Genomic DNA, 25,185 nt, shown 5'->3' with positions numbered 1-25,185 from the left:
GGTTGCAACACTCTCCGCCTCAGAATGAGGGAAGCCAAACTATGGAAAGCATCCGCGTTTGGTCACTCGGGAATCCTGACAAGACTACCGTAATTACCAGAGAGGACAGATTACTATACCCCTAGGGACGACCTCTCGTCGCCTTTCCAGGTATCAATCCTCCCACCTAGGGAGGACTGGGAGATGGGCGAACCGGACCTGCAAACGCGGTCCACTTTAACACTGATGGCTCAAAGTTAGACGGCCGCGTGGGTGGTGGAGTCTACTAACGAGCTACTAACATCAGTCATTGCTTCAGGCTTCCGGATCACTGTAGTGTGTTCCAAGCGGAGGTTGAGCCAATCAAAGAGGCCATCGCCTCCAAACTATCCCTAGATACTCACGCGGTGAGCAGATCTGCCGCAGATCTCTGCACGAGATCGCAGAGTAGCTAGATATCTTCCTTACATGGGTCCCCGGACATAGGGACATCGAGGGGAATGAAGCCGCCGACGAGCTAGCCAGGCAGGGAACTACAATTCTTCTCTTATCAGAGAGGGTGTAGGTAGCGGTGCCTGAAGCTACGTGTAGGCTTCTTACGCACGAAATATTCGAGCAAAAGGCAAAGGGGAGATGGCAGCAAACCATCTCCTGTAAAGTCTCTAGATCGATATGGCCTTATCGATCGAAAAAGCGCTTGGCGGAGACATTTCGGACCTTTCCGAAATCAAACCTGGGACCTTGTCTAAGTTCATCCAAGCCTCCGGATGGGACTGCCCTAAATTTGCAACAGTTTGTTCCCTACGGTTTTTAGGCATTCAGAAGGGGCACACGCCAATGCGACATCACAACGGACCTTTTTACAGGTCCAAGTGAGCTTGGGGGGTTTTATCGCTCCCCCCAGGCTACCGCCTAAACCTAACCTAGCCTAAGTAAAGAGATGGATCTTCAAGAAGAATTTCCAAAGAGTATAATGCTTCGCGATTATCTTTTGAAATACATGCGGGGTTACTAGCAGCGACTAAATATACCAATTAATGATGTCGCTGGGATTTTTGAGTAGCATTTTAGTGATCGGTTCGAAATTCTTTAATTTATAAGCAATGGTTAGGTTAGGTTAGGTTGAGGCGGCTGCCGGGCTCGCCCGGAGCCCGTCACACTTAGGCCGGTTTCGGCCCGTTGTGATACCGCATAGGATCATTCCTTCCTGCGTTGTGAGACTTCCTGTCAGCAATTATCCCATCCAGATGCTCTCACAAAGTTCGCTATCCTTCTGGAACATAGTTTGGACATCTCTGAGATGTCGTGTAGAAAGGCTGAGCCCAGGTGCTGTAGCCTTCTTCTGCTGAGAGCTGGGCAGGAGCAGAACAGATGTTCCACTGTCTCCTCCTCTTCCTCGTCTCTACAGCTGCGACAAAAATCGTTATATGGGGCCCCCAGCCTGTTAGCGTGGGTGCCTATTAGCAAAGACTATACAATACCAAGATGTTGCATGAGTGACCAAAAAGCTGTTCTATGGCCGGTCCTAACATTAGAACCCAAAAGTCCCGAGGGAGCGCGCGGGGTTTCAATTCCCTTTTCGCTTGTACTTCGTCTCTACCGCGACCCCGCTGCCCATCGGTTTCGTCTGTTCGGCAATTCTGGACTCTCGAGCCTCAGCACCGTCGAAGCGGTGGTCGCGGATCGCCGATGTCTTTGGAGCGGCACAGTGGGAAAATTCGATTGGAAAATTCTCTATTAGAATTTATCTAAAGCACTCATACAATTTTTTTACTATTTCGGCTGAGTCCCCACTGTGCCGCGCCAAAGACATCAGCGACCACGCTGCCCTACGGTTTCGGCACGCAGACGATTCATATTTTGTTTTTGTATTCTTTCTCTTGAGACACACCGACTCGACGCTAACCGAGGCATTGCCGAAGCCGAGTAGCATTTCGGAGGCGAAGGTAGCGTAAAAGAGAATTGAAGTAATAGCCCCGCGCGCCCGTACCATGAAGCGTCAAACGAAAATTGAAAAAGAATTTGTTCCTCATGCAACATCTTGGTATTGTATAGTCTTTGCTATTAGCCAGTGTCCCGTGAGGGAACGTATGACTACGCTGCACCTTTTCCTGCTTAACTTGAGGAGCTCGGAGGTGCGCTTCATGTCCATGGTCGGCCATGTTTGCCAAGTTGTGCGATATCGTGGCACTATTTACCACATATCGTTTGTTAGTCGCTTGTATTGCTCTTTTATAATGAGCTTACAGGTGGCCATTGTCTTGGAGAAGGGGGATTGTAGTGCCAGATCTAGCCAGCTCGTCCGCTATACCCTTGATGTCCCGGTGGCCCGGGACCCAGATCAGGCTAATAGCAAATTGCTATAGCTATAGAACCTATAAGAGCCAGAGCAACCAAATTTGGTATCCACACTCCTGTGATATCGGACCTTGACCGTTTCGTGTCCACATTTCGCCACACCCCCTTCCGCCCCCGCAAAGGACGAAAATCTGGGGCATCCACAAATCTAAGAGACTATTAACGCTAGAGTAACCAAATTAAGTATCCGCACTTCTGTTAGATCTCACTATAAAACGTATATCTCAGAATTTTGCCCCACCCGCAGAGTTAATGATGTCGGGCGAGAAAGCATTCGACAAATGGATTCGGAGTTCTCGGCGTTCAATTGTGTCCGACGAGGTCGCACGACAGTGCTCTTGGCGGGGCACAGAGGCAAAAAAGTGCATTAGGGGCTGGCGGGTTACTCTAGCCATCCGTAGTAAGTATTATTTTCAAATTAATATATATATTGTAATATAATAAACATGATTATTTTTTTACAGCGAGATTTAATGAAAGATTTTCGTTAGAGGACGCCGATTTCGACCGAATCACACAAAAATTCTTCCAGTACGCCCAGGGCAGAATGTCTAAGGGGCAAAAACAAATTAAATTTAATTCACTAATATAATTATACCCGATACTCAAAATGAGTATTGGGGTATATTAGATTTGTGGTAAAAGTGGATGTGTGTAACGTCCAGAAGGAATCGTTTCCGACCCTATAAAGTATATATATTCTTGATCAGCATCAATAGCCGAGTCGATTGAGCCCTGTCTGTCTGTCCGTCCGTCCGTCTGTCCGTCTGTCCGTCCCCTTCAGCGCCTAATGCTCAAAGACTATAAGAGCTAGAGCAACGATGTTTTGGATCCAGACTTCTGTAATATGTCACTGCTACAAAAATATTTCAAAACTTTGCCCCGCCCACTTCCGCCCCCACAAAGGCCGAAAATCTGTGGCATCCACAATTTTAAAGATACGAGAAAACCAAAAACGCAGATCGTAGAGAATGACCATATCTTTTAGACTGCGGAATCTGAATTGGATCGTATTATTATTATAGCCAGCATCAAGAAAACAATTTCATTTTTTCTCGCCCTGTCTCTCTCTAACACACACGTAGCATAGGCGGCTTTGCTTAGAGTAAAACATTAGCGCCTAGATCTCAGAGACTATAAAAGCTAGTGCAACCAAATTTGGTATCCACACTCCTAATATATCGGACCGAGACGAGTTTGTTTCAAAATTTCGCCACACCCCCTTCCGCCCCCGCAAAGGATGCAAATCTGGGGATATTCACAAATCTCAGAGACTATTAAAGCTAGAGTAACCAAATTTAGTATCCGCACTCCTGTTAGATCTCACTATAAAACGTATATCTCAAAATTTCGCCCCACCCCCTTCCGCCCCCACAAAGGACGAAAATCTGTTGCATCCACAATATTGCAGATTTGAGAAAACTAAAAACGCAGAATCATAGATAACGACCATATCTATCAGATTGCTGAATCTGGATCAGATCAGATAATTTTTGTAGCCAAAAGGAACAAATCAATTTGCATTGGCTACGCAGCGCCCGACGTCACGCTCAGACTGATTTTCTGTCTCTCTCGCACGCACTCTTTGTCGTGTCGTTTAATATTAGACGCCGCCTGCTGGAGGAGAGCCATACTGACTTAGTATCGGGTATAACCGTAGAGTTGCGGTGTCCGCAGCAACTCACAACGTTCCCCCTCGTTTAATCTATTTATGTACCACCAAAATTAAAAATTATAAAAAACAAAAAAAAATTGTGCGTCCCTTTTCATATTACTTTCATCTCGCAAAAGATATCATAAAGTGCTCGCAAATGATATCATAAACAGCTCGCAAAATTCTCGCAAAGATGTTCTCTCTGCGCTCTCTCATGATGACGCGTCAGCACCCGAACGCCAGAGCCGAAGTCTCTGGGGTATTCAAACTGGTAACCCATCGTGTGACGCTTTCTAGTATGACCTGAACTATATACTGTATGGTTAGTGGTGTGGCTTAGGAATATCCCAGATGGATATAACTGGGAAATTTTCGGAACTGCAAAACCTTGTAAGCTTGTGGTTCAACAGTAAAATACATATATGTATTCTTGCACCAACTAATAATGTTGCTGCATATAAATAATGATGATGACTATAACTTTGACGAGGATGAGATGCTTGACTAAGTATCTGCCCAAAAATAAAAAAAACAAAAGCCAGTCATAATATTGTGTGGACCGTAATGAAAATTAAAAACTTATTTAATTTTTATTTCTTAACACTACCAACAGATTATTTTAAAAATGTGTTTGGACGAGCTTTTCCCGACTTTCATCATGTTCCTCCTTCTTCCTGTGATGCTCCTTCTGCTCTTCTAGGCATTCTTTGCCGATCTCTGCTCGCCAAGTAGTGTCATCTTTTTTTGTGCGCTTTGCTGGTGAAAAATGTGCAGCAGCAGCAGGATCCGTCCAGGTCGACCTCCAGCCAGTTCGGTATATTACTCTTTATATTTTTGCGGTATATCTCAAAAATGAGATGGTATATTTTGGTATTTTTTCTAAAGTTCAGACCAAGTGGTCACACTGCTCCTTCCTTTTCTTTTTCACCTTCGTGTAAGACATCGTGTTTTCGGTGTTAAATTTTCATTGAAAAGTGAAAAATGGTGAGCATTTTCAGTCCTATATCAGAATAAATGCCTAAATCAGTTTGTGTGCTATCTAAAAACCTTTAAACTTTTTGAAAGAGCTCGAAGATGCCGCAATAATCGTTGGATTGATTTTCGTGTCGAGACTAACTTGATTTTTCTGTGTTTCTGTTTGTTTCGCCTATTGCAGGGTTTCGTTAAGGTAGTCAAGAACAAGCAGTACTTCAAGCGCTACCAGGTTAAATTCCGCAGGCGTCGTGAGGGTAAGACCGATTACTATGCCAGGAAGCGCTTGACGTTCCAGGATAAGAACAAGTACAACACGCCCAAGTACCGTTTGATTGTACGTCTCTCCAACAAGGACATCACTGTCCAGATCGCATATGCTCGCATTGAGGGTGACCGCGTTGTGTGTGCCGCCTACTCCCACGAGTTGCCGAAGTATGGCATTAAGGTGAGTGGAATAGCGAAATTTGATTCAAGATCAAAGTCGGGTGAATAATCATGTTTTATTTTGTTATTATTTTAGGTCGGTTTGACTAACTATGCCGCTGCATACTGCACTGGCCTTCTGGTTGCCCGTCGTGTGCTGAACAAGTTGGGCCTGGACTCTCTGTATGCCGGCTGCACTGAAGTGACGGGAGAGGAGTTCAACGTGGAACCAGTCGACGATGGACCTGGTGCTTTCCGTTGCTTCTTGGATGTCGGTTTGGCGCGCACCACAACCGGAGCTCGTGTGTTCGGTGCCATGAAGGGCGCTGTTGATGGTGGACTGAACATTCCACACTCTGTGAAGCGTTTCCCCGGCTACTCTGCAGAGACCAAGAGCTTCAATGCTGATGTGCATCGCGCTCACATATTCGGTCAGCATGTTGCCGACTACATGCGCACTCTGGAGGAGGAAGACGAGGAGAGCTTCAAGCGCCAGTTCAGCCGTTACATCAAACTGGGCATCCGTGCTGATGATGTAAGTAAAAAGATACTTCTAGGTCTACGTCCATTTTCAAAATTACTGCTGCGTTCTGTCACCCACAACGCTGGCTGTGCCAAAAGTGGACCACAGGAAAACCCAGTGACCTGTGTTCGAAGTTAAATCCCTTCAATGGATCGCACTTCCTGTTATGGTTGCACATTTCACTCCGATAGAAGGATTTTTGATTTTGTTTTGCTAATTATGTGCATTTCTTGCAGCTTGAGGATATCTATAAAAAAGCCCACCAGGCCATTCGTAACGACCCTACCCACAAGGTCGCCGCCAAAAAGACATCTGGCGTTACGAAGAAGAGGTGGAATGCTAAGAAACTCACAAACGAGCAGCGCAAGACTAAGATTGCCGCCCACAAGGCCGCCTATGTGGCCAAGCTTCAGTCCGAGACTGAGGCCTAGGTGCGCTTATCACCTGTTGCAGTTCGTATTGGTGTGAAAAAGAAATAAAAATTGTAGTGAGAAACAATTGCCAATGTGTCTGTGTCACGTTAAATGCCGCAAGTTGTTTCTATTACGGAAAACGGCAGAAAGTTGTTTTTATTTGTTCGGGGATTCGATAACGAATTAATACGTTTTAGTACAAATGGCTTTTTCCATTCGAAACTAAAGTAGAATCGGTGTCAAATTCAATATTTATTTTAAATAAAAGGAATAAATAAACAATCACGCAAATCTTAAAGCTAACAGTTGAAAAATGCATCCTGAAGATTAGGAGAATGTAATTCTTAATTAGGTAAAACACATCCACGTCCGGACTACTCCTCCTCGCTTCGATCACTGTTCCCCATATTGCACTCGCCGCATTGCCCACTGGTGGTACTACCGGGAATACACAACTGGTGGTAGATATGACCACATTTGAATGCAACTAGGCCATTGCGGTGGGACGTGCTTTTCATCAGAACTGGACGATGGCATTGAGGACAGTGGTGGTCGTAGGATACATGCTGAGCACGTCGCCGAAAGGCAACCACTTCTGAATGGCTGTCAAAATAGTCGTCCAGTTGAATCTCATGGGACGTGCAGAGCACCTCCTTTTGGCTGTTGTAGTGCCAGAGCATTTTAATTACCGATTCACGCAGATTTGGTATGGTCTGTCCAAGTTTTATTTTACTAACTACTATCTCCGGATTCACATAGTCTAAAAGAGAAGAAACGAGTTGAGACGGTACATTTTGAGAAGAAAATTAGGTGTAATTGAATAACTAACCGACAATGCCGTCCAAGACCTTCGTCACTATTTCGGGCTGCTTTATGGACTCATCAATAAGCACATTCCACAGATCATTGTCATTGTGCTCCTTGCAAAACTCAATAGCCATTTCAATGTCGCTTATCTGAAAAAGAAAATCCTCGATCAAACGTTGCATTTAAACTTTTGTAGTAGGTATACCGTACACTGTGAATGATGATATTAAGGGCTTCTACAGCTTCTACTCCGCCCATGCAGCCAAGCAAGTAGACCATTTCCGGGTAGAAACCTTCGCGCTTGCAAATGGCCAACGCATCCTGTATGACATATTCCTTGGAACGTCGCAGGAAGGGCAATAGTTTCGACCGATCGTATTTTGCATACAACTCGACTAATTTTCGTTGAAATACATTGCTGCTGTTGATCTTATGAAGTTCGTCCAAGAACTAAAAAAGGGCAAGAGTGGTTATTCTGCTGTTTTGAGGTTTATATATGTATATATGTATATATATAGAATGTATACCCAGTATAGGTACTCCTGATTCTGTTCTAGCTGCTGCACGACGACTTCAGGCTTTATTTTTTTTTTGTCCAGTAATATCTTGAAGGCTCTATCGCGATCCAAGTGAATGAGTGGAATGATTAATTTAGAAATTACATCGTAGAGCTCATAGCGACGTATTAATTCAAAAACATCCTTGTTCTGTAATCTTCAAACCAAAATATTGACTGGGTATCCGTTAATAATCGAAGTACTTACTTTAAATACATCCGCAAGGCGCTCTCGAAGTCCCCTTGATACGAGTAGAGGAGGGCAAGCGATTCTAGCAATTCGTTCGCATTCTGTTTGCGAAAGTTGTCATGTATGGCATTTATCACCGCCAACCCGTCGTAGAGCTGCGGCGGCCATTCCTTGATCAGGTTAAGAAACCCCTTGGCGTCAAACTTCAGAAACTCGTACAAAACCATTTCATAGACATGGGGATCCAATTTGCAGTCCTCGGAGGTCGGCAAGTAGGCACTAACAGAGCGCAATTGTTGACATTTGACAAACTTGAAGACCTCCTCTTCCCAAAGCGCTTTATTGTTGCCTAGCATTCGCAGGCAAAGTTTGGCAGCATCTTCGTATTGTTTGAGCGTCAGCAAGTGGTTTATATACAACCTGTGAAATCAGATATTCCGGTTGGAAGTTATTAATGCTCAAATTTGCGTTTCATCGATTACATATTACTATCGATATTTTGTTAGGTTACTTTGTTTGCTATTGTTTAACAATAAATTCAAGTAATATATATTTCAGCTATGTTAAGCAAATTATTGTGCTAAGATATATATAGAAATATTAGGACGCACCTGGCAACTGAAAGAATTGGCAAGCTGCCGCCATGTGTCGATATCAGGTCGATAGCCTCCTCGAATTTACTGTTGGAATGTAATATGTAATTAAAGCGTGCAGAAAGTAAATAGAATCAACGAACAGCACAGGCCTTAAGAAATATATTTATTCGCTGTACTGTCCTCGTCGTGATCCACGAAAAACGTAAAACGACGAGTGTCCACCAAAAATATGCGGCGCTTAAACAATCTTGTGACCCTTTTCACCGCCATAACTGCCTTCTTTTTTGGCAGTTTTATTACAAAAATACTGAGTTCAGTGGACAAATGCCCGTCCCACCGGAGTGGAGTGCCTAAATTGGAGCCGCACCCGGATCTGTTTCTCATAGTGCTAGTGCTGAGCGGCCCCCGCAATGTGGAGCAGCGGAATGGCATTCGAGAGACCTGGCTTCGATTGGTGCAGCCTCTGCAGCAGCCATACTATCCCGAAGATCATATCTATTTACCTACCTATGGCCCCAATGGGCACTTGCAAATGGAATTGGTTGCTCAACAAGCAGTCCGCTTAAGGAAATTTATAAGCTGGCAGGAGAGCCTATCTAGCAAGGGATCACAAAGAACCCAGCGGAAGATTAAAGTAAAGCACCTCTTCGCGATCGGCACTGAGCAGATACCCAGCGGTCTGAAGTCTGAGTTGATAAGTGAGCAGGTGCAACACAAAGATCTCCTACTGCTCCCACGGCTGGCAGACACTTACGGCAATCTCACAGAGAAATTGCTGCAGGCCCTGGATGCAGTGACGCATCACTTCAATTTCTCCTATCTGCTCAAAGTAGACGACGATACGTACGTTAAATTGGACCATTTGCTCAATGAGCTGATTTCCTACGATCGCAAGATGCTGCGCAAGACACCAGAATACGGGCACGAGCCCCTGCCGCAGCTCTATTGGGGCTACTTCAACGGGCGGGCAGTAGTCAAGAGAAAAGGTCCCTGGAAGGAGACTAATTATTATCTGAGCAAAAGCTATTTACCCTATGCTCTGGGTGGTGGATATGTGCTCTCCCGAAAGCTCTGCGAGCATGTCGTTAATAATTCTCAGCTGCTCTCCACGTACGTTTCGGAAGATGTGTCGGTTGGCACCTGGCTATCCCCGCTGCGGCACGTTTATCGCTGGCACGATCCTCGGTTTGATACTGCTTACATGGCCCGCAAGTGTCAAACGTATCACTTGCTCTTGCACAAGCGGACTGAGGAAATGATGAGAGCAATCTACCACGGCCAACATTGTAGCGGAATTGGCCTAAGCACCCTACTGGCGTACTACTATGACTGGACGCGGACCTCGGATAAATGCTGCGACAGCATAGTTGTCTAGCCGTAGGACCGTAAGACTGGCGTATGATGGCATATGGCTAAAGGCAATCAATGAATAGGAAGTATTTACCTGTGCTTAATCAGCCACTCAACACGATCGTCCGTTTCTATAAGACTAGCCACCACAATATCCTTGGGAGCCACAATAAAATACCGATTCTCCTCAATTATGCAGCCTAGACTGTAGTCGTTGACAGTGTACTCCTCGAAGCCACGGAGCGTCAGACTGTCTGTGCAGATCTCTTCGCTGCTATTCATCTTGTACTCAATGACGCACAGCACGGGTCGAAGAGCTTTGTATGTTGCACTGCGCTCTTTACGATAGCCAAGTACCACTAATTGGTTGGACGCCAGTGGGGCCAGTCCACAAATATAGAAAGTAGTTTGAAATGTCGAGACTGTAATGCAATAAAGAATAGATACGACTAAATATAGCTGCATAAGTTCACTGTACCTACCGGGATCCACAACATAGCCCGGTAAATTGCTAGACGCGGCTTCAATCCCATTCCGCTTGCGTATCACACAAATCCTGATGGTGTCCACCCAGCCAATGAGCAATGTGTGCTCATTGGACCAGCGCAAGTGGCAGCGAAAGTTTTCGAGCCGCGCCTGCGAAGGAACTTCCCATTTCATCAATCCTAAAGAGCACTTCTCACTTAAATCATAGACGCGAACGCCGAGGTGGCTTGCCCAGGCCACAAAGTTCCCCTGCCAACAAATCGACAAGACGCTGCCTTCGACTGCACACAGCTCGGTGGGTTTCAGCTTCTTGAGGAGATTGCGCTCATATAGGGTGAGTTTGTCCTCGCCTAGGGTGAGCCAGTTAGAACAGACGTTGGATCCACAAATGTGGACTGAACATACCCACTATGAACCGTCTGACGCGAGACTTTGGATCCGGATCTAAGGCCACAACTTTGATGCACTTTCCAAAACTAAGATTCTGATTGTTCTCGCAGCTGAAGAGCCCTGTTATGTTGACCTGCAAAAAAATGCCTGTGTGTGATTGCCGCATCCACCCACCATACAACAAAATGACTCACCTTGCCATCGTCGGAGCATGTGGCAACATACTCGCCCTTTGGGTCGACGTCGACCTGGTTAACTGCCACTTTGTGTGTGTGCTGCTCGGTGCTGCTCAGATTCGACTCGACCGAGTTTCCTTGGTGATCCAGCAGGTAGACGCGTCCACGAAACGTGCCAAATATAAGAAACTGCAATCTCTTTAGTAGGAAAGACCCGTGGAACTTTGGGAAGGGAAGGGAAGGGGAATTTTGCCAACCTTGGAATGCACAGCAGTGCATGTGACCACATCTGCGTTGAGTATATTCTTGAGATCGTTGGCTATGCGCTGGTACTTGAATTTGGGCTCAACTTCTTCCTCCTCCTCAGTGCTGTCCGTTCCAGAGTCCTAGACAAGAGACAGGTATTGTTTCAGTGCACCCACAATCTCTTTCCACTTACGCTATTGGCTGGCAGCTTTTCTGCCATTTTGAACCATTAGTTTTTCAACTTCAATTACGAATCAATGGCTCTTATCAAAACATTTGCTATTTCTCTTTATTTGTTGCTTTGTTTAGATAGTTTCGTGCAAAAGATGCGATGTTATCGATATGACCGATATCCCAAAAATACCGATATTACTCGGATCGACAAAATATTTTGAAATATTTGCCAAAGTTGGCTTGTTGTTGATTCGAAACGCCTTTTATTTATGGCAAAGGGGTCTTTTTTTGGGGTGGACGGAGGGACTAGCATAGGCCCAACACTACATGAATCGAGTTCTGATTGGAGGCAGGATATGTGTGGGAACAGAGCTCATTCCGTTGCCAGCAGATGCGTCTCGAGGCTGATGTAGTTGTCCACAGTGACGGGAAACTGCCGCCAGTAGGAAGCCAAGGACACCTCAATCATGCGGTGCAGGAAGAGCATCTGGATCTTCGCATAGAGCATGACCGTCTGCCAGTGGGTGAGGCTAAAGTTCTGGATGACCAGATATAGCCGGCCGTAGTTGAGCATTCCGGCGACGACAAACGTCAGCGTCCAGGGCAGGGCAATGAGGAGGAACTTCCTCCAAGGAAAATAGGAGCCCTCCGACTGATTCAGCTCCGCGTCAAGCGCAGCCTCGTCCTCTTGGAGGTCCGATAAGGACGCCTCCTTTTGCCGGCGCACCCACTCGTTCATTAGCTGCCGCGCTCTTTCCAGCTGGCTGGAGTAGGATCTAATGAGAATGCTTCCCCGCCGTGCCCGCCGCTCGATCTCATCCTGCCTCTTCTCCGCCCGCTTCACTGCATCTCGATGGCGCCCATGCCACAGCCCAATCATCGTCAGCAGAGAGTACATCATGGACCGGGTCAGCATCAAGGGCTTGTACTGGTAACCAACGTTCAGCCGCAGGCTACGGTCCACGTTCGAGCTGCTCCAATTGAGTTTAGCATTGACCTCAACCGTGGGCTGGATCACTGCACAGACGTGTATTCCGGTGAGGAGAACGAAATATATAATGTCCCTGAGTTTTAGCATGGCACAGTTTGAATTTAAGCGTGAATCTAAACAAAAATTGTTTTTTAAAGGCTTGGTGTAGTTTTTGAATAAATTTAGTTGACTTACTTTCAGTATTGCTTGGAAAATCCAAACTAATGGGGCCAGTCCGTAACGCCACTCAGTTGATTGATGTTAAACGTATAAAACTAGTAAGCAGCAAAGAGGCGAACGGAAGCCAGCCCCATCGGAAGTCGCCGTGCACCTGGATGCGATAACACGAAAGTAGAAGCGGCGGTGGATAAATGCAGTCAATACAAAAGAGACCAGCTCAACCGCTCCGACAGAGTTGTCTGGTCTGGAGGTCACAACGTTCCTGCCCGAGACTACACAAACGCCAAGCGAGACTACGCACATTCGTGATCAGCACGTTGACAATAGATGTTTGTACGTACATACACATGTATATTTCCAATGTTTTTATTGGTGTTCTCATAAATGCGCTTAATTATTGTTTGGGTTAGTCTAATTTATGTTTTCCCGTGCGGGTCTAAGCAAATCAAAAGAACAATGGAAAATGAACCTCTTATGAAAATATACACAACTTGCGGTTTATTAACCAATTAAAACATTTAAAAAGTACCAAATAAAAAATATGATTCTCGCTTGCATACGCATACGCTATAAATACATAAGTGGAGTTACAATAAGACTAAATATAATGATAGCGAAACCAACCGTAAACGGTTTGGGGACTGGAATTTCGAAGCTCCTGTTGTACGAGTAATATTGGGGTTTGCTTCTTTTTTTGTTTTTTGTCTGTCTGCTTCTCTCGTAGTGTCTTTTCTTGTCTTGTGGTGTATGTGGTAATGTGTGAATAAATAAAAGCCTATATCATAGCGTTCTAAAATACATAATACAAAAAGTAGGCGACAGCGTCGAGAAGATCGAAAGTGGGCGTGATTAGGTTCTGTTCTGTCTAAACACCCCACACGGCCATAATTCATCTGCTGTAGTCGCCGCATCCGATTTCCTCGTTGCCCATTGTCCAGTAATGATCCAATATGTCCTCGCTGGTGAACCGAACATCGGGATCGGATTGAAGCATGTTGGCGATTAGATCGCGCACTCCGTCACCAATATCCGACCAGTACGGATCGGGGAACTCGTAGACGCCCGAGATGATGGCGTCGAAAAGCGGCTCCTGCTGGTTGTCAGGCGCCACAAACGGCGGGAAGCCGCAGAGCAGTATGTACAGTATGATGCCAGCGGCCCAAACATCGATCTGCGGTGAGCAGGACAGATGAACAGATAAATTGTATTGCAGCATTAACAAAACACACTTGTGAAGTATTTACCTTCAAGCCGTAGCCCACTTCCAGCAGTATTTCGGGTGCCACATAGGTCGGAGTGCCGCAGACGGCGTAGAGAGGCTCGGTGACCTCACAGGCCAGTCCAAAGTCAGCCAGTTTTAGTTGAACGACATTCCCAAAGTCGTCAAGTTCCACCTGCGAGCGCGAGCAGGCCACAGAGGGAACAGTGTCAAGAGGATTACTCGGATCAATCTTTTATTTTGGGACTTACCAAGAGGTTCTCCGGCTTAATATCTCGGTGCACAATGCCCATGGAATGTAGGTAAGACATGGCGGAGCCCAGATGTCTGATCATGATGCGGGACTGGCTCTCCGAAAACCGCGTCACCTGGGTGATTGCATCGAAAAGATCGCCCCCTGCGAAATGAATAGGAATTTGCGGTACGGAATTTATGATACGTTTCAGGCTCCAGCGGATCGTTTGTGGACCTACCACTCACATACTCCAGCACCAGATACATGTTGGTGTCCTGGTCCACATCCATGATGAGCGAGATTATATGCGGATGGTGGAGCTTCTTCATGACGCGCACCTCCGCATCAATGTAGTGCTCTTTGCCCTTGCACTTGCTCTTGTCGATTATTTTCAGCGCGTGAGGAATGCCCGTCTGGCGATCCTTGATTTTCAGCACAATGGCGAAGTTGCCGTCGCCAATGATTTGGCTGAGCGTGTAGTTGTCGCGTATGGCAGCTGGCAGCTCGGCAACCTCCACGCCAGTGCTCTTGAGTAGCGCTGCCTGCTCCTCGTCCTCGTTGGCGGGGGCGGCCGACGCCTGAAGCTGGGCCTCGGCCTGGGCTTTCAGCTCCCCGGGCGGGTACGCCTTTTTGCTCTTGACAGGCATTTTGGGCTTGGGACCCTTGCAAGCGGTGCCCGCCGTGCGCAGCGTCTTTCGTATCGCGTTGATGGCGCGCTGCTCCTCCGACTCCAACTTGAAGTCGTCGACGGTGTTGACCCTTTCTGTACCGTAGGCGAAGAAAACATCATCCGAGCCGAAGAAGTCGGACAGCTGCAGCACCGAGACCCCCGACAGGGTGAAGACCTTTCTCACATATCCCGTATCCAAGCGGACCACCTGCGTAATGGCGGTCAGGACATGGTCGAAGCTGGGACTGTTGCGCTTGTTCAGCAGCAACCTTATTATGCGCCGTGGCTTTGTTCCGTTCCGAATGAGGGTAACGATGCGCGGATGTACCACACTGTCTCGCTCGCTGAATCGCGAGGTATTCAGCGGACTGCCGTTGGCAGCGGCCCCTCCGCCAACTGGAACTGGCGCAATGCTGTTGGGCACTCCGTTCTTCAAGGGGGATGCGGGGCGCTGCAGCTTGGCCAAGCGGTGGCTGGACGTGCGGCTGTTGTTCGCCAGCGTGAGGTTGGCCAGCGGCTGGGAGCTGGTATTGTAATCCACCTTCTTGAAGTTCTCGTTATTGCAGGAACAAACGTAGCTCTGGCCATCCTCGAGCTCCTCCAGGGCAGTAATCTAAGGGAAGATGGGACAATCAGTTATTCTGATTATTTGTTCGTCTGGCGGATGTATATTGATTTATCACTCACCTTCTTTCCGACCATGTCGTAGATGGTCCGCACAGCACCCGGTATTTTCACATTCTCCTCAAGGAGTCGCGTCAAGTCCTCGTAGAGGCTCTCGAATGACCGATATCGTTCGTTGGACACGGGTATGGTAATGCCCGGATAGAAGCGGTCCCCATTGCGATAGAACTTGATGCGATGGGCCTTGCGGGTCGGTGTGCGGCTGCTTGTGATGCGCTTCTTCAGATGGGCCGTGGCTGACACGACGCTCAGCGATGCTGCGCCACTGGCGGAGCCATTGGTGTTGGCGGAGCCAGGTGTGCTCGTGCCAGCTGGCGCTGAAGTGGTCGAAGAGGCGCCGCTCAGGGAGCCGTTCGACTTGCCAACACTTCCACTGCCGGTCAGCGAGCCGTTCAGGTCCCTCAGCTCGTCCAGGTCCTTCTCCGGCTCTGAGTTGGAGCTGGCGGGACTATCGCAGTCCCGCCGACTGTGGGTCTCTGCCTCCTCCTGGGCCTTCTGCTGCTGGCTGAGTTGGTCGAGAAGCTGTTTTGAGTTTTGGGCTGCCGCACTGCTGGCGGCTGTCTTCTTGGGCGTCCCACTGCCGGAGGCGCTTGCCTGCAGTGAGGAGAGCACAGGGGCGGTGCAATGCAGGCTGTTGTGCACTTCCATGCTGCAAAGAAGCAACAAGAAGAGATCAGTCTATTACATCGGGCCAAAAGAGATCGTCTGTTACGGGAGCGCGGTCATTTCTAGGGAGTCTTCGTTTCGGTGCTGATTCCGTTGCTGGAATTGGATTGAATTTACTTTTCGCTTTATATATATTTATTATTATACAGATGTCTGTTGTTCCTTTGTTTTATGACAATGTTCTGAGCAGCGCCTATTATCTATTATTTTATTGACTGCTGGAGTCTGCTGGACACACAGTCATTCTCGCACGAACTGACAAACCGGTTCGGTTCTCGATTGACCCACAGCGAGTCCCCAGTCCCCCCGGACTATCTCTCAGAAGTTTCAAACCGTAATTACGCTAATTTACGTAAATTGTTTCTGCTATCTGGCTGGCCTGCTGCACTAGATTCCGTGGGGCCACAAGCTTTCTTGCCCGCTTTCTAGGCCCAGTTCAGCCCTGCCCTGCCGTGCTCTGCCATGCCCTCTCCGGGCCAGGAGTTCCGCTGCCGATGACGCCACCGTTCGCAAAAGACACACAGAAGAGGAGTCGAAAACGGGCGTGTCCGTGCCGTGGCCTATTTCAGAAAGACTCAGGGAGAGTTGACTCAACTCAGGGAACTGAGGAACCATCAACCAACCGAAAAGGCGTGGAAGCCGGCCAGCTCCAGGAAACCAGACACGCACGGGCCGGGACTTTGTCACTCGTCTGGTTGGTTGTTAAGGAACTTCATTGCTGTTAGGAGATTGGTGGGACGGAAGGAAGGAAGGAATACTCTTAGGTCACCGATTTCCCCAGGCAGTCGCTTCAGGCAGATCATTGTCAGCGTACAGAACCCGGGTAGAAGGCGTTGCTTTTCCATATAGCATGTACAAAAATTGCAATAACAATGACATTGAAAAATCTTTTCATTTTGTAGGAAAAAGTATAAACGACATTTCCTATTTATTTACATCCAGTTTATTGGACGAATATTAGACCGTTTTAACCGTTTTAATAGAAGGAAGCATTCTTAAGTGCCTAATATTTGGTTGCCCATCAGAGTTTCAGAGTGAAAAACGCACCTTTGCGAAATTGACTCGGTTTCTGAAAATTATTCCTGGTACCCTAGAGCTATATCGACATCATTCTTCACATCAATACCTTGTTTTTCTTTAGTTTATCAAATGGACTGCAAAATTAGATGAAAGATTATTGTATGTACTGTACTGTATGTACCAACCCCCAGGAGGGGATCACTGTACTGTATAGTACAGTAGTCAGTATAGTATGGACTATGTCATATCCTATGTATATAAAGCCTATTTACATATGTATCATGATCTTGCGGAAAGTAGTTTATTCCTGAATGCTTTGCGGTATGGTATGCGTATGAAACGTTTTGATAATGACGTATGAATGTGTGAGTGTGTGAGACGATTCTTAAGTTGAGCTTTCCGAAGACTTCCGATCTACTCGATTCCCACTCTCGGTTGCGTGTGCAATCTCCGGTCCATCGGATCAGTGGATCAGCGGAGAGCGTCTGCTTTCAGGCATTTTGTATTTTGTTTGGAATGGCGATATTTGTATCTCTGCGGTTGGTATAGCTGATGCCGATGTCCATGGCGATGTTGGTCGGGCCTGTTGCCTGTTGACTTTCGCCTGTCGGCCTGCTACCTGGATGTCGTTCTCCTCCATGCTGTCGATTGGGTACACGTGCACGAGTATGAATGCACATGGGGCTGCAACTCCATTACTGCACTATGGGAGCTACTTGCTATGACGACACCTGCAGCAGAGGCACAACCGTGTCGCGTCTGGGGACTATGCGCGCTGTAAGTGCTCGTTAGTGCATTGGCTGTTAACGTAATTAACACACAACCAAGGCGACTCGCGAGGCGGAGCAAGGCGCTCCCGGAATATCGACTAGGTGCTCCTGCACTTCTTTGCCTATTCCTCCATGCCCCCATGGCTCCATTCCCCCTTGACCCCAATCACTATTTGGACCAAAGACGAGGGCTTTGCGCTCACCCTGCATTTGCAAGTGGGTCAAAAGTTCTCCGAGTTGGCCACCTGACGACCTGAAGACCTGAAGACTGGTGCCGAATGGAGCCTATGGAGTGCAGCGGGCATGACTCTTGGCATTTTGTTTGGTTGCTCAGACAACGACGCGTCGCAACGTCTAGAAGTCATTTGACCTTTTTGTGGCTCTAAAGTGGGGGTTTGGGATTCGGAGGAGGATGACATTTACAAAGGGAAATATGGGAAAAATGATGACAAGCAACCAACGCGCTTCGTGGGCCGAAGTGTTTAATACCCTTCCAGATCGATCGTTCCCATCATCTAGACATGTTCCAATTGCACATCAGCGAGCATCGTGCATCTGCTGGTGCATGGCGTATTGCAAGACGCGAGGATGTGGCAAAACCCCTCCCTTTGCATGGGCGGAATAAGGTAGTTCTGCCAGAGACTTTTGCGGAGGGAGTGTTCGTGTATTGAGCTGCGCTAAAAATCGATAAGCATGTGCGTTGGCGGCTTCCAGTGGGTTGGGTGACTGGCTGTGTGTCTGGCTTCCAGTGGGAGAACCGACGTCAGTGGCAGAAGGCAGTGGGCAGTGCGATAATGGGTACCCGAGAGGGACGGAGCTCCACACAGATATCCGATCCCCTCGAGAGGGCAGACGGCAGACCGCAGACGACAGACGGCACAGCAGATATCGAATTTATAATTAAATTTCACTTGTAAACAAGAACGAATAAATATTTGAACTGACATTCGCCGAAAATGGCCGCACGTTACGAAAACGATACTGTGACGATGGTCACAGAAGAGAGACCCCCGACTGGAACAGACTGGAACCGGGGGAGCCGGAACGGATGCCGACTCGGATCGAAGGGGTGTTCACTGAACAGGTGCGTTGTTGCCTCGGTGGTTGCCCCCAACAACAGCAACAGCAAGTCTATGGCAAGCAGCACATTTCGGAGCTGTGTTTAGCTCTCATTTCGTTTCGTTTCTTTTATTATACCCGATACTCAATATGAGTATTGGGGTATATTAGATTTTTGGTGAAAATGGATGTGTGTATCGTCCAGAAGGAATCGTTTCCGACCCCATAAAGTATACATATATATTCTTGATCAGCATCAAAAGCCGAGTCGATTGAGCCATGTCTGTCTGTCCGTCCGTCCGTCTGACCGTCTTTCCGTCCGTCCGTCTGACCGTCTGACTGTTTTGGATCCAGACTTCTGTGATATGTCACTGCTACAAGAATATTTCAGAATTTCGCCCCACCCACTTCCGCCCCCACAAAGAACGAAAATCTGTGTCATCCACAATTTTAAAGATGCGAGAAAACCAAAAACGCACAATCATAAAGAATGACCATATCTATCCGGTTGCAGAATCTGGATCAGATCAGATAATTTTTATAGCCAAAAGGAACAAATCAATTTACAGTGGCTACGCAGCGCCCGACGTCACGCTCAGACTGATTTTCTGTCTCTCTCGCACGCACTCTTTGTCGTGTCGCTTAATATTAGCGCCCTCTGGCGGCGGAGAGCCATACTGACTAAGTATCGGGTATAAATGTAGAGTTGCGGTCTCCGCAGCAACTCACAACGTTCCCTCTCGTTTTATTTTTCATAGTTCATAAAAGTTGTTAATTAAGTCGTAATCGTACTCTCACTCGAGGGAGCGCCGAAAGCGGTATCTATCCAATGCCATCCACTACTCAGCTATGCTCCGGTCCATTCCCGCCATCGAGTGCACTCCTCCCTCCTGTGGATCTCAAAATGAGGTAGTAGTTGGGCTAGTGAAAAAGAACTCTCGCCCAAAGAGAAATTAATCAATGTCTCGCTCTGTGAAGAACCCTTTGCAGATGCATCCCCCAATTCACAGTGGGCTAAATGTTTATGTTGTAAATATATATACATGTACAAATAGGAACTGCATAAATTTCAGATTTCCGCCCCTTAAAATGTTCTATTTTTACCATTCTTGCCTGCTTTCGACAATAGCCACTCAAAATGCATCTCCTTTAATTTTTCATATATCCACGGCATTCCGGCAAGCTCCTTTGGATTTAATTGTCCAGGGAACATTCATTTAACGAGTTTTGGCACATTTTGGCACAAGTTGGCACAGCATTTGATTAAGTCTTCTCTAATTTTGGAAAGTGCATACTTCATTCATAAAATTTACCTCATTTACAGGCTCACAAAGTCCAGAGAGTCTGTGTCTTTCACCACCGTTTTCTTTCACCAACTCGTAGTAAAGTAGTAAATAAAACATTCGACTTTGATGGGCTTCATGTTGGGAAATAACGCCTGCCTGTCCCACTGTACGTAGGTGGGGCGAGCAAAAGGGAACGCACACTCAATGCAGCATCAAACAATGGGCGCCCAGTCAGGGTATTTGTAAGGCTGATTAGGTCATGAACTACAGTAGCGAGCGACAAGGGGACAGACGGGCAGGTGTCCTTGGCAGTCGCCAGACAGCTATCCGGCCACAACCAGCTGAAGCAGAGGTGGCGGCTACGGTGGCTTCTGCCAGGTGCTCAGCAACCCTTGAGCTGCGGCACAAAAATCCGGAAGTATTGCCCTGAAAGACGTCGGAAGTTGTGGGCGAACGAGTGGGGGCAAGGCGAGGCATATTCCCGCAATGCAAAACCCCTAAAGAATCTGGATGTGCAAGCGCCAGGAGTTCAATTGAGAGAAGCCACCCTACTGGCTGCTGGTCTGCAGGAACACTGTCTGCTGTGTGCGGTCCCAGAACCGGGGGTTAAGAGAAACACTTCCCTTCCAGACAGAGCCAAGACAAAGCTGGCACTATCTCAATTTTAATGGAACACCTGACGCCACGGGAGACTCCCAAGAGATATCTAACGTACTGTAAAAGGCTGCAAGGACAGAAAGGCTCCTCAAGGAGTCTGAAAACAAGACCCACAGCCATGTGACACATCCTACAGCCGTAGCTACGGAATGGAAAAGTAAAAGTTCAGCTCTTGTGCTGCGCCTCTCGTGCTACTTCTTGCACTTTATAGAAAAGACTCCTTTCGTTCTTGTTTCTCCCCCAGAAACCGACGCCGACGCCAACATCTGGCCAAAGGGCTGTTCTCAGAAATGTCCTTGAACTTTCATCATGCCAACCCCACGATTCGCGAGACCAGACCCAGATAGTACTGGTCGAATACGAATAGGCAAATCATTGAATGAGAAACATTCATGTTTCATGTACATATTGTAGCCCATATTATATGTATATAATATCCTAGGCATAAATCACTCGTCAGTCCAGGGCAAGGCCGTCCAAAGTTGTTCATTTGGTTCTTTCGAACCAAGCGAAGTTCACAACTTGAAACCACTGGACACAGAGAGATAGAGAGAAAGAGCGAGAGAGAGAGAAGGAGAGCGTCAGATGGGTGGTAGGAACGAACACTTTAATCGCTTTGGCTGAAGACACGAAAACAAAACCGGCAATTGAACGAATACGAAACATTATGCATGGCGTTTCGATTGGAGTCCGATTTACCGAGCCGGTTCACTGTTCGCTGAATGAAAATGAAAATTGCAAAGCGGTCATCGGGATAATTAGCGAACGAAACGCAGTGTCGGAAAGTCGGACCAATTTGGAAGACCGGTGGACCAGCGCAAGGGAATGTTCGTTTGGTCGCGTTGCCTGGTTCCACACATCGAGTGCTCACTGTGTGCATATGCATGTATCTACTTACATGTGTATGCATGTAAGACGGCTGTCACGGCGCTACTCGCAATCCGAGCAGCAGCTGAGAGACCAGGCACAAGGCAACACAAAAGCTGCTAAACAAAAACCGTTGCAGTTCATTGAAACTTGAAGCCTTTCGGGGCAGGGGTTGGGGCAGACGATGGGGCAGGGGTTGCGGCAGGGCTTGGGTCTGGATCTGGCTGTTGGACGGACGGAGGTACGTTGGAGATCGAACAAACAGGAATTGGGGCTGCATTCCACTCAAATTTCATCCTGCGGATGCGGACAGTACTCAAATCTGTTCTTGAGCCCCAACACACATCATTGCTGAGATCTGCAAATGGCGGCAGGGCAAGTCGCCAAATGCGGCTCGTGGCCACAATAAAGGCGATGCTGAGCAGGAATTTCTGTTCGTATCATATCAGTTTAATTGGCCTCTGTTTGGGTTTCACTTTTCAATTGAGTATCTCGGGGGCTTGGTGGGCGGCAGGGCATGGAATCCGCGTGCGGCTCATAATGCGGACAGCAGTGAAAGTTTTACTTCAAGGTAGAAGCAATCCATTTACCTCTGGCTGTTACAAGCAGAGACGACTAGACTAAAGGCGGTTCGGGCAACACTCTCGTTCTAACGAACCCAAGCACAGTCGGCATGCGAGAATGTGTGAACACAATGAATCATCCAGCCGACTTCGCCCTCTGCCGCAGAAGAGAAAACACAGCTTTAAGCCCGTAGAATTCGATGGTCTGCCTGGTGTGGTGGCTCGTACGGAGCGGAGACAGTAGATTGGAGAGAACGAATATGTTTACTGGCGATAAGTCAAACAAAATCAGCAGAGAGATAGCTGAAAGGGGAACTGAACTAATACGCGTACGAGCACGAGCACGAGTACGAGTACGAGGGTATGGCAAAATCACGTTAGCGGGGAGAACGGGTTGTTTTTTTTTTTTTGACTGGAACGTTGCGAATGCACGGCAGAAGACGGCTCGATTTGTTTTTTTTTTTTCTTTTCCAGCCAGCGACCCAGAGACCCCACCCTACTCCTCCCCACCGCTCTGGACGGACTGCTATCAAAATAGCGAACGGCGCTGGCTTATCTACGATTTCTTTTCACATTCAGGTGCGGTGCGGGTGCGGTCCTCGCCCCGCCCCGCCTCCTCACAGAGGCAGATGTCAAGTGTCGCAATGGGTTATTTATATGCATTTTTGTTTGGTTTTATCGTGGCCTCACCTTGTGTACCAAACCAAACACAGTAAGTCCGCTTAAGCCAACAAGGCAGTTTTTGTTTTATTCCTCCTCCCGTTCGGTCTGCTTTCGTTGTGTTTCTCCACTGCTCTGTGAGTGTTTTGCACCAGTCCACTCACTGCAGATGGGTTGGGGTTGGGGTTGGGGTCGGGCCTCTCTGTACTCACAAGAATGCAGCTAAAAGCACAAACGTTTGGGTATAATTAGCTAAAACAAATTACACTTTTCTATTCCACTCGAATCATTCCCGCTTGGTTTCCCTTTTTGCTTTTTCGCTTCTTCGCACATTTCACTTTGGCCTGCGTTTTCGGGCTCACGCTAACCGCTCACCTCACCACCGCTTGCGACACTCCCTCATCACAGATCACAGATGAACGCTGGCGCGAATCTCGTACGCGATACTGCTGCTGACTGCCGATAGAACTTTTCACTTAATTTAATTTAAATATTAGTGAAAATCATAGGACAAAATAGAACTCGCGGAAAAGATAGTACGATAACAGCCGCGTACTAGAGCAGGAAAACCATCGATACATTGTGACATCGTTTAGTCCGCACGGCACAACGCGCTTGTCAGAAAATTGTTTGTTACTCAAACTATTAGAATATAAATTTTCCGATTTGTGTTTGTGTGCGTGCGCGTGTAGGGAGTAACGAATTAAACAAATTTATTTAAAAATATTTACTAGCGTCTCGCGGCGGCCATATCGGCCAGATATTTCGAATGTTTACATTTGCTCAATTTACACGGTAACTACACATTTGCTACATAATGAGAGGAAAAAGAGGGTATGGAAAATGGGTAAAACAGCCCAGAATGGCAACGCATCTGGTAAAATCCACTACTTTTGTCCAATATGCTTTGATCCGGTCACACGCTAGGTGAGGTCCGTACGGAACATTGCAATTTTCCTTGGCTGTTTTTGCCCGTTGTCTATACCCTTATTTATAGGCCATTGAAAATGAAAACTCATTTTTTCGTTGCAGGAGTGAGTCTGCCTTTCAGAAATACATATATAGCGTCTCGTTTTCAAAATATACCGTAAATACACCGATAAAAAAAAAGAACTTGGCCAAGGGGGTTCTTTATTTAAACAGTATAATAACTTGAGGAAAAACGCGGAAATTAGATCTATGTAAATTCTCTTTACTTAACAAATAAAAAAACCACCACATCTTTCACTGTGCTGAAATTCTTCATCATTTTCGTGGAGTGTATTTCAATACCAACTGGTCGACAATGGGTTCATCGTTCTATGTCCATGATCAGAAATCAAATTCCTCGATTTGGATATTCCAAGACAGGACACTTAGCTCGGAACACATAATTTTTTCAGATTGACAAATTAATTTTCGACAGGATTGGCTAATTATGAGGAGTCCTTTTTTTTGATTGTGTCTAAAATTAGGTTAAAATAAAAAAGGTCAAAGCTTAAAACATAAGTAATACCATATTGCATTTAATTAATATTAAAATTCTGTTTTCCAAGCTGATTTGAGAGATTACTAATAAATATATCAATCCCAATATCTGTTCTTGGGCTTTGTAAGAAGATCACTAACTGCAAAATTTCGTTGAGACAGCTTTAAAACAGAGACCGACTAGTTGCTGCGTTCATTGGAGTGGTAAATCCCAAAGGAATGAAGTGAGAAGTGAGTCACCTCCAGGTTACTGTATGATCTCCTCCAATGCACGTCCTTGTTAAGGAAGGATGATTCAAGGATCACCAAGAATCTTGGAATCTTGGAATATACTTGTGCAACAAGCCACATCCATAGTCATAGCCATCCATGCCTTGACCATATATAAAGTGTATAATTAATTGTAGTGCCTAAAGAGTGCCTTACAAAATGCCCTTATAAATATGTAAACATCTAAACAATTAGCGATGCTTTTGTTAGAGAACAGTATTGATTGAAGGAGAAAAAGTCCCTTTTTAGGCAAATCATATAAGAACGATAGGGCTCAGTCGTCATCCATGCATCATCGCTTCACATATATTCATATAATTTTTATGCATCTGTAGACGCCGTATCTAGATAGTTTGAGTTTTGTCGAAAATTGTATCTGAAATTCTAGAGATGCGCAAGATGTGGATCTCCACTTCGGGAATGATTCTACTTTTGGCATTTATACACGTTTTGCTACACGTCAACTACATATTTTTGGAATAAACGACAACGGGCGTCCAATTTTTGCGTCATAAGGCCCGCAGGGTTATATGTATGTTTCCGTCTTATTTTCGGATAAACAACATAATATGTATTTTCTCCTTTGCTTTTTAAGTTTTTTTCTCATATGGGCCAGGCCACAGATACCCTACAGTCGTATGTAAAT

General features: G+C 46.6%; 5 protein-coding genes across 8 annotated transcripts; 2 read left to right on the top strand and 3 right to left on the bottom strand.

Annotated features, from left to right (window-relative positions):
- The first annotated feature begins 4,956 nt into the window (after positions 1–4,956).
- LOC6597930 (60S ribosomal protein L5) lies at positions 4,957–6,470 on the top strand. Its single transcript, XM_002023065.2, has 4 exons — positions 4,957–4,975; positions 5,148–5,411; positions 5,487–5,924; positions 6,149–6,470. The coding sequence occupies exons 1-4, from the start codon at positions 4,973–4,975 to the stop codon at positions 6,341–6,343; spliced, it is 900 nt and encodes a 299-aa protein (XP_002023101.1). The 5' UTR covers positions 4,957–4,972; the 3' UTR covers positions 6,344–6,470.
- An 88-nt stretch (positions 6,471–6,558) lies between these two features.
- On the bottom strand, positions 6,559–11,381 carry LOC6597932 (vacuolar protein sorting-associated protein 41 homolog). Of its 2 annotated transcripts, XM_026987993.1 has the most exons (12): positions 11,316–11,381; positions 11,134–11,262; positions 10,895–11,065; positions 10,716–10,833; positions 10,307–10,660; positions 9,919–10,246; positions 8,490–8,558; positions 7,897–8,298; positions 7,660–7,846; positions 7,343–7,582; positions 7,155–7,281; positions 6,559–7,085 (listed from the first exon to the last, which is right to left on the bottom strand). In XM_026987993.1, the coding sequence occupies exons 1-12, from the start codon at positions 11,340–11,342 to the stop codon at positions 6,700–6,702; spliced, it is 2,538 nt and encodes an 845-aa protein (XP_026843794.1). In that variant the 5' UTR covers positions 11,343–11,381; the 3' UTR covers positions 6,559–6,699. The 2 variants fall into 2 exon arrangements, with proteins under 2 accessions (XP_026843794.1, XP_026843795.1); XM_026987994.1 differs by lacking the exons at positions 6,559–7,085; positions 7,155–7,281; positions 7,343–7,582 and having other exon boundaries at positions 7,747–7,839.
- LOC6597933 (beta-1,3-galactosyltransferase 6) lies at positions 8,496–9,915 on the top strand. The gene has a single exon (XM_002023067.2). It carries the CDS (start codon positions 8,704–8,706, stop codon positions 9,847–9,849), a length of 1,146 nt encoding a protein of 381 aa, XP_002023103.1. The 5' UTR covers positions 8,496–8,703; the 3' UTR covers positions 9,850–9,915.
- A 130-nt stretch (positions 11,382–11,511) lies between the features above and the next one.
- On the bottom strand, positions 11,512–12,516 carry LOC6597934. The gene is made up of 2 exons (XM_002023068.2): positions 12,462–12,516; positions 11,512–12,400 (listed from the first exon to the last, which is right to left on the bottom strand). Exon 2 carries the CDS (start codon positions 12,372–12,374, stop codon positions 11,670–11,672), a length of 705 nt encoding a protein of 234 aa, XP_002023104.1. The 5' UTR covers positions 12,375–12,400; positions 12,462–12,516; the 3' UTR covers positions 11,512–11,669.
- Positions 12,517–12,921: 405 nt separating this feature from the next.
- Positions 12,922–23,273, bottom strand: LOC6597935 (serine/threonine-protein kinase GL21140). Of its 3 annotated transcripts, XM_026987204.1 has the most exons (7): positions 23,178–23,272; positions 22,833–23,024; positions 15,258–15,903; positions 14,139–15,183; positions 13,917–14,062; positions 13,691–13,840; positions 12,922–13,617 (listed from the first exon to the last, which is right to left on the bottom strand). In XM_026987204.1, exons 3-7 carry the CDS (start codon positions 15,900–15,902, stop codon positions 13,336–13,338), a joined length of 2,268 nt encoding a protein of 755 aa, XP_026843005.1. In that variant the 5' UTR covers position 15,903; positions 22,833–23,024; positions 23,178–23,272; the 3' UTR covers positions 12,922–13,335. The 3 variants fall into 3 exon arrangements, with proteins under 3 accessions (XP_026843005.1, XP_002023105.1, XP_026843004.1); XM_002023069.2 differs by lacking the exon at positions 22,833–23,024 and having other exon boundaries at positions 23,178–23,273; XM_026987203.1 differs by lacking the exons at positions 22,833–23,024; positions 23,178–23,272 and adding an exon at positions 15,967–15,995.
- Between the last annotated feature and the right edge of the window lie 1,912 nt (positions 23,274–25,185).

The sequence above is a fragment of the Drosophila persimilis genome, unplaced genomic scaffold (genome assembly GCF_003286085.1).
Source record: "Drosophila persimilis strain 14011-0111.01,24,50 unplaced genomic scaffold, DperRS2 tig00000124-arrow-pilon, whole genome shotgun sequence".
NCBI classification, from domain to species: Eukaryota; Metazoa; Arthropoda; class Insecta; order Diptera; family Drosophilidae; genus Drosophila; species Drosophila persimilis.
Note: the sequence above shows the minus strand (reverse complement) of the source record. Positions and strands in the feature narration are given on the sequence as shown.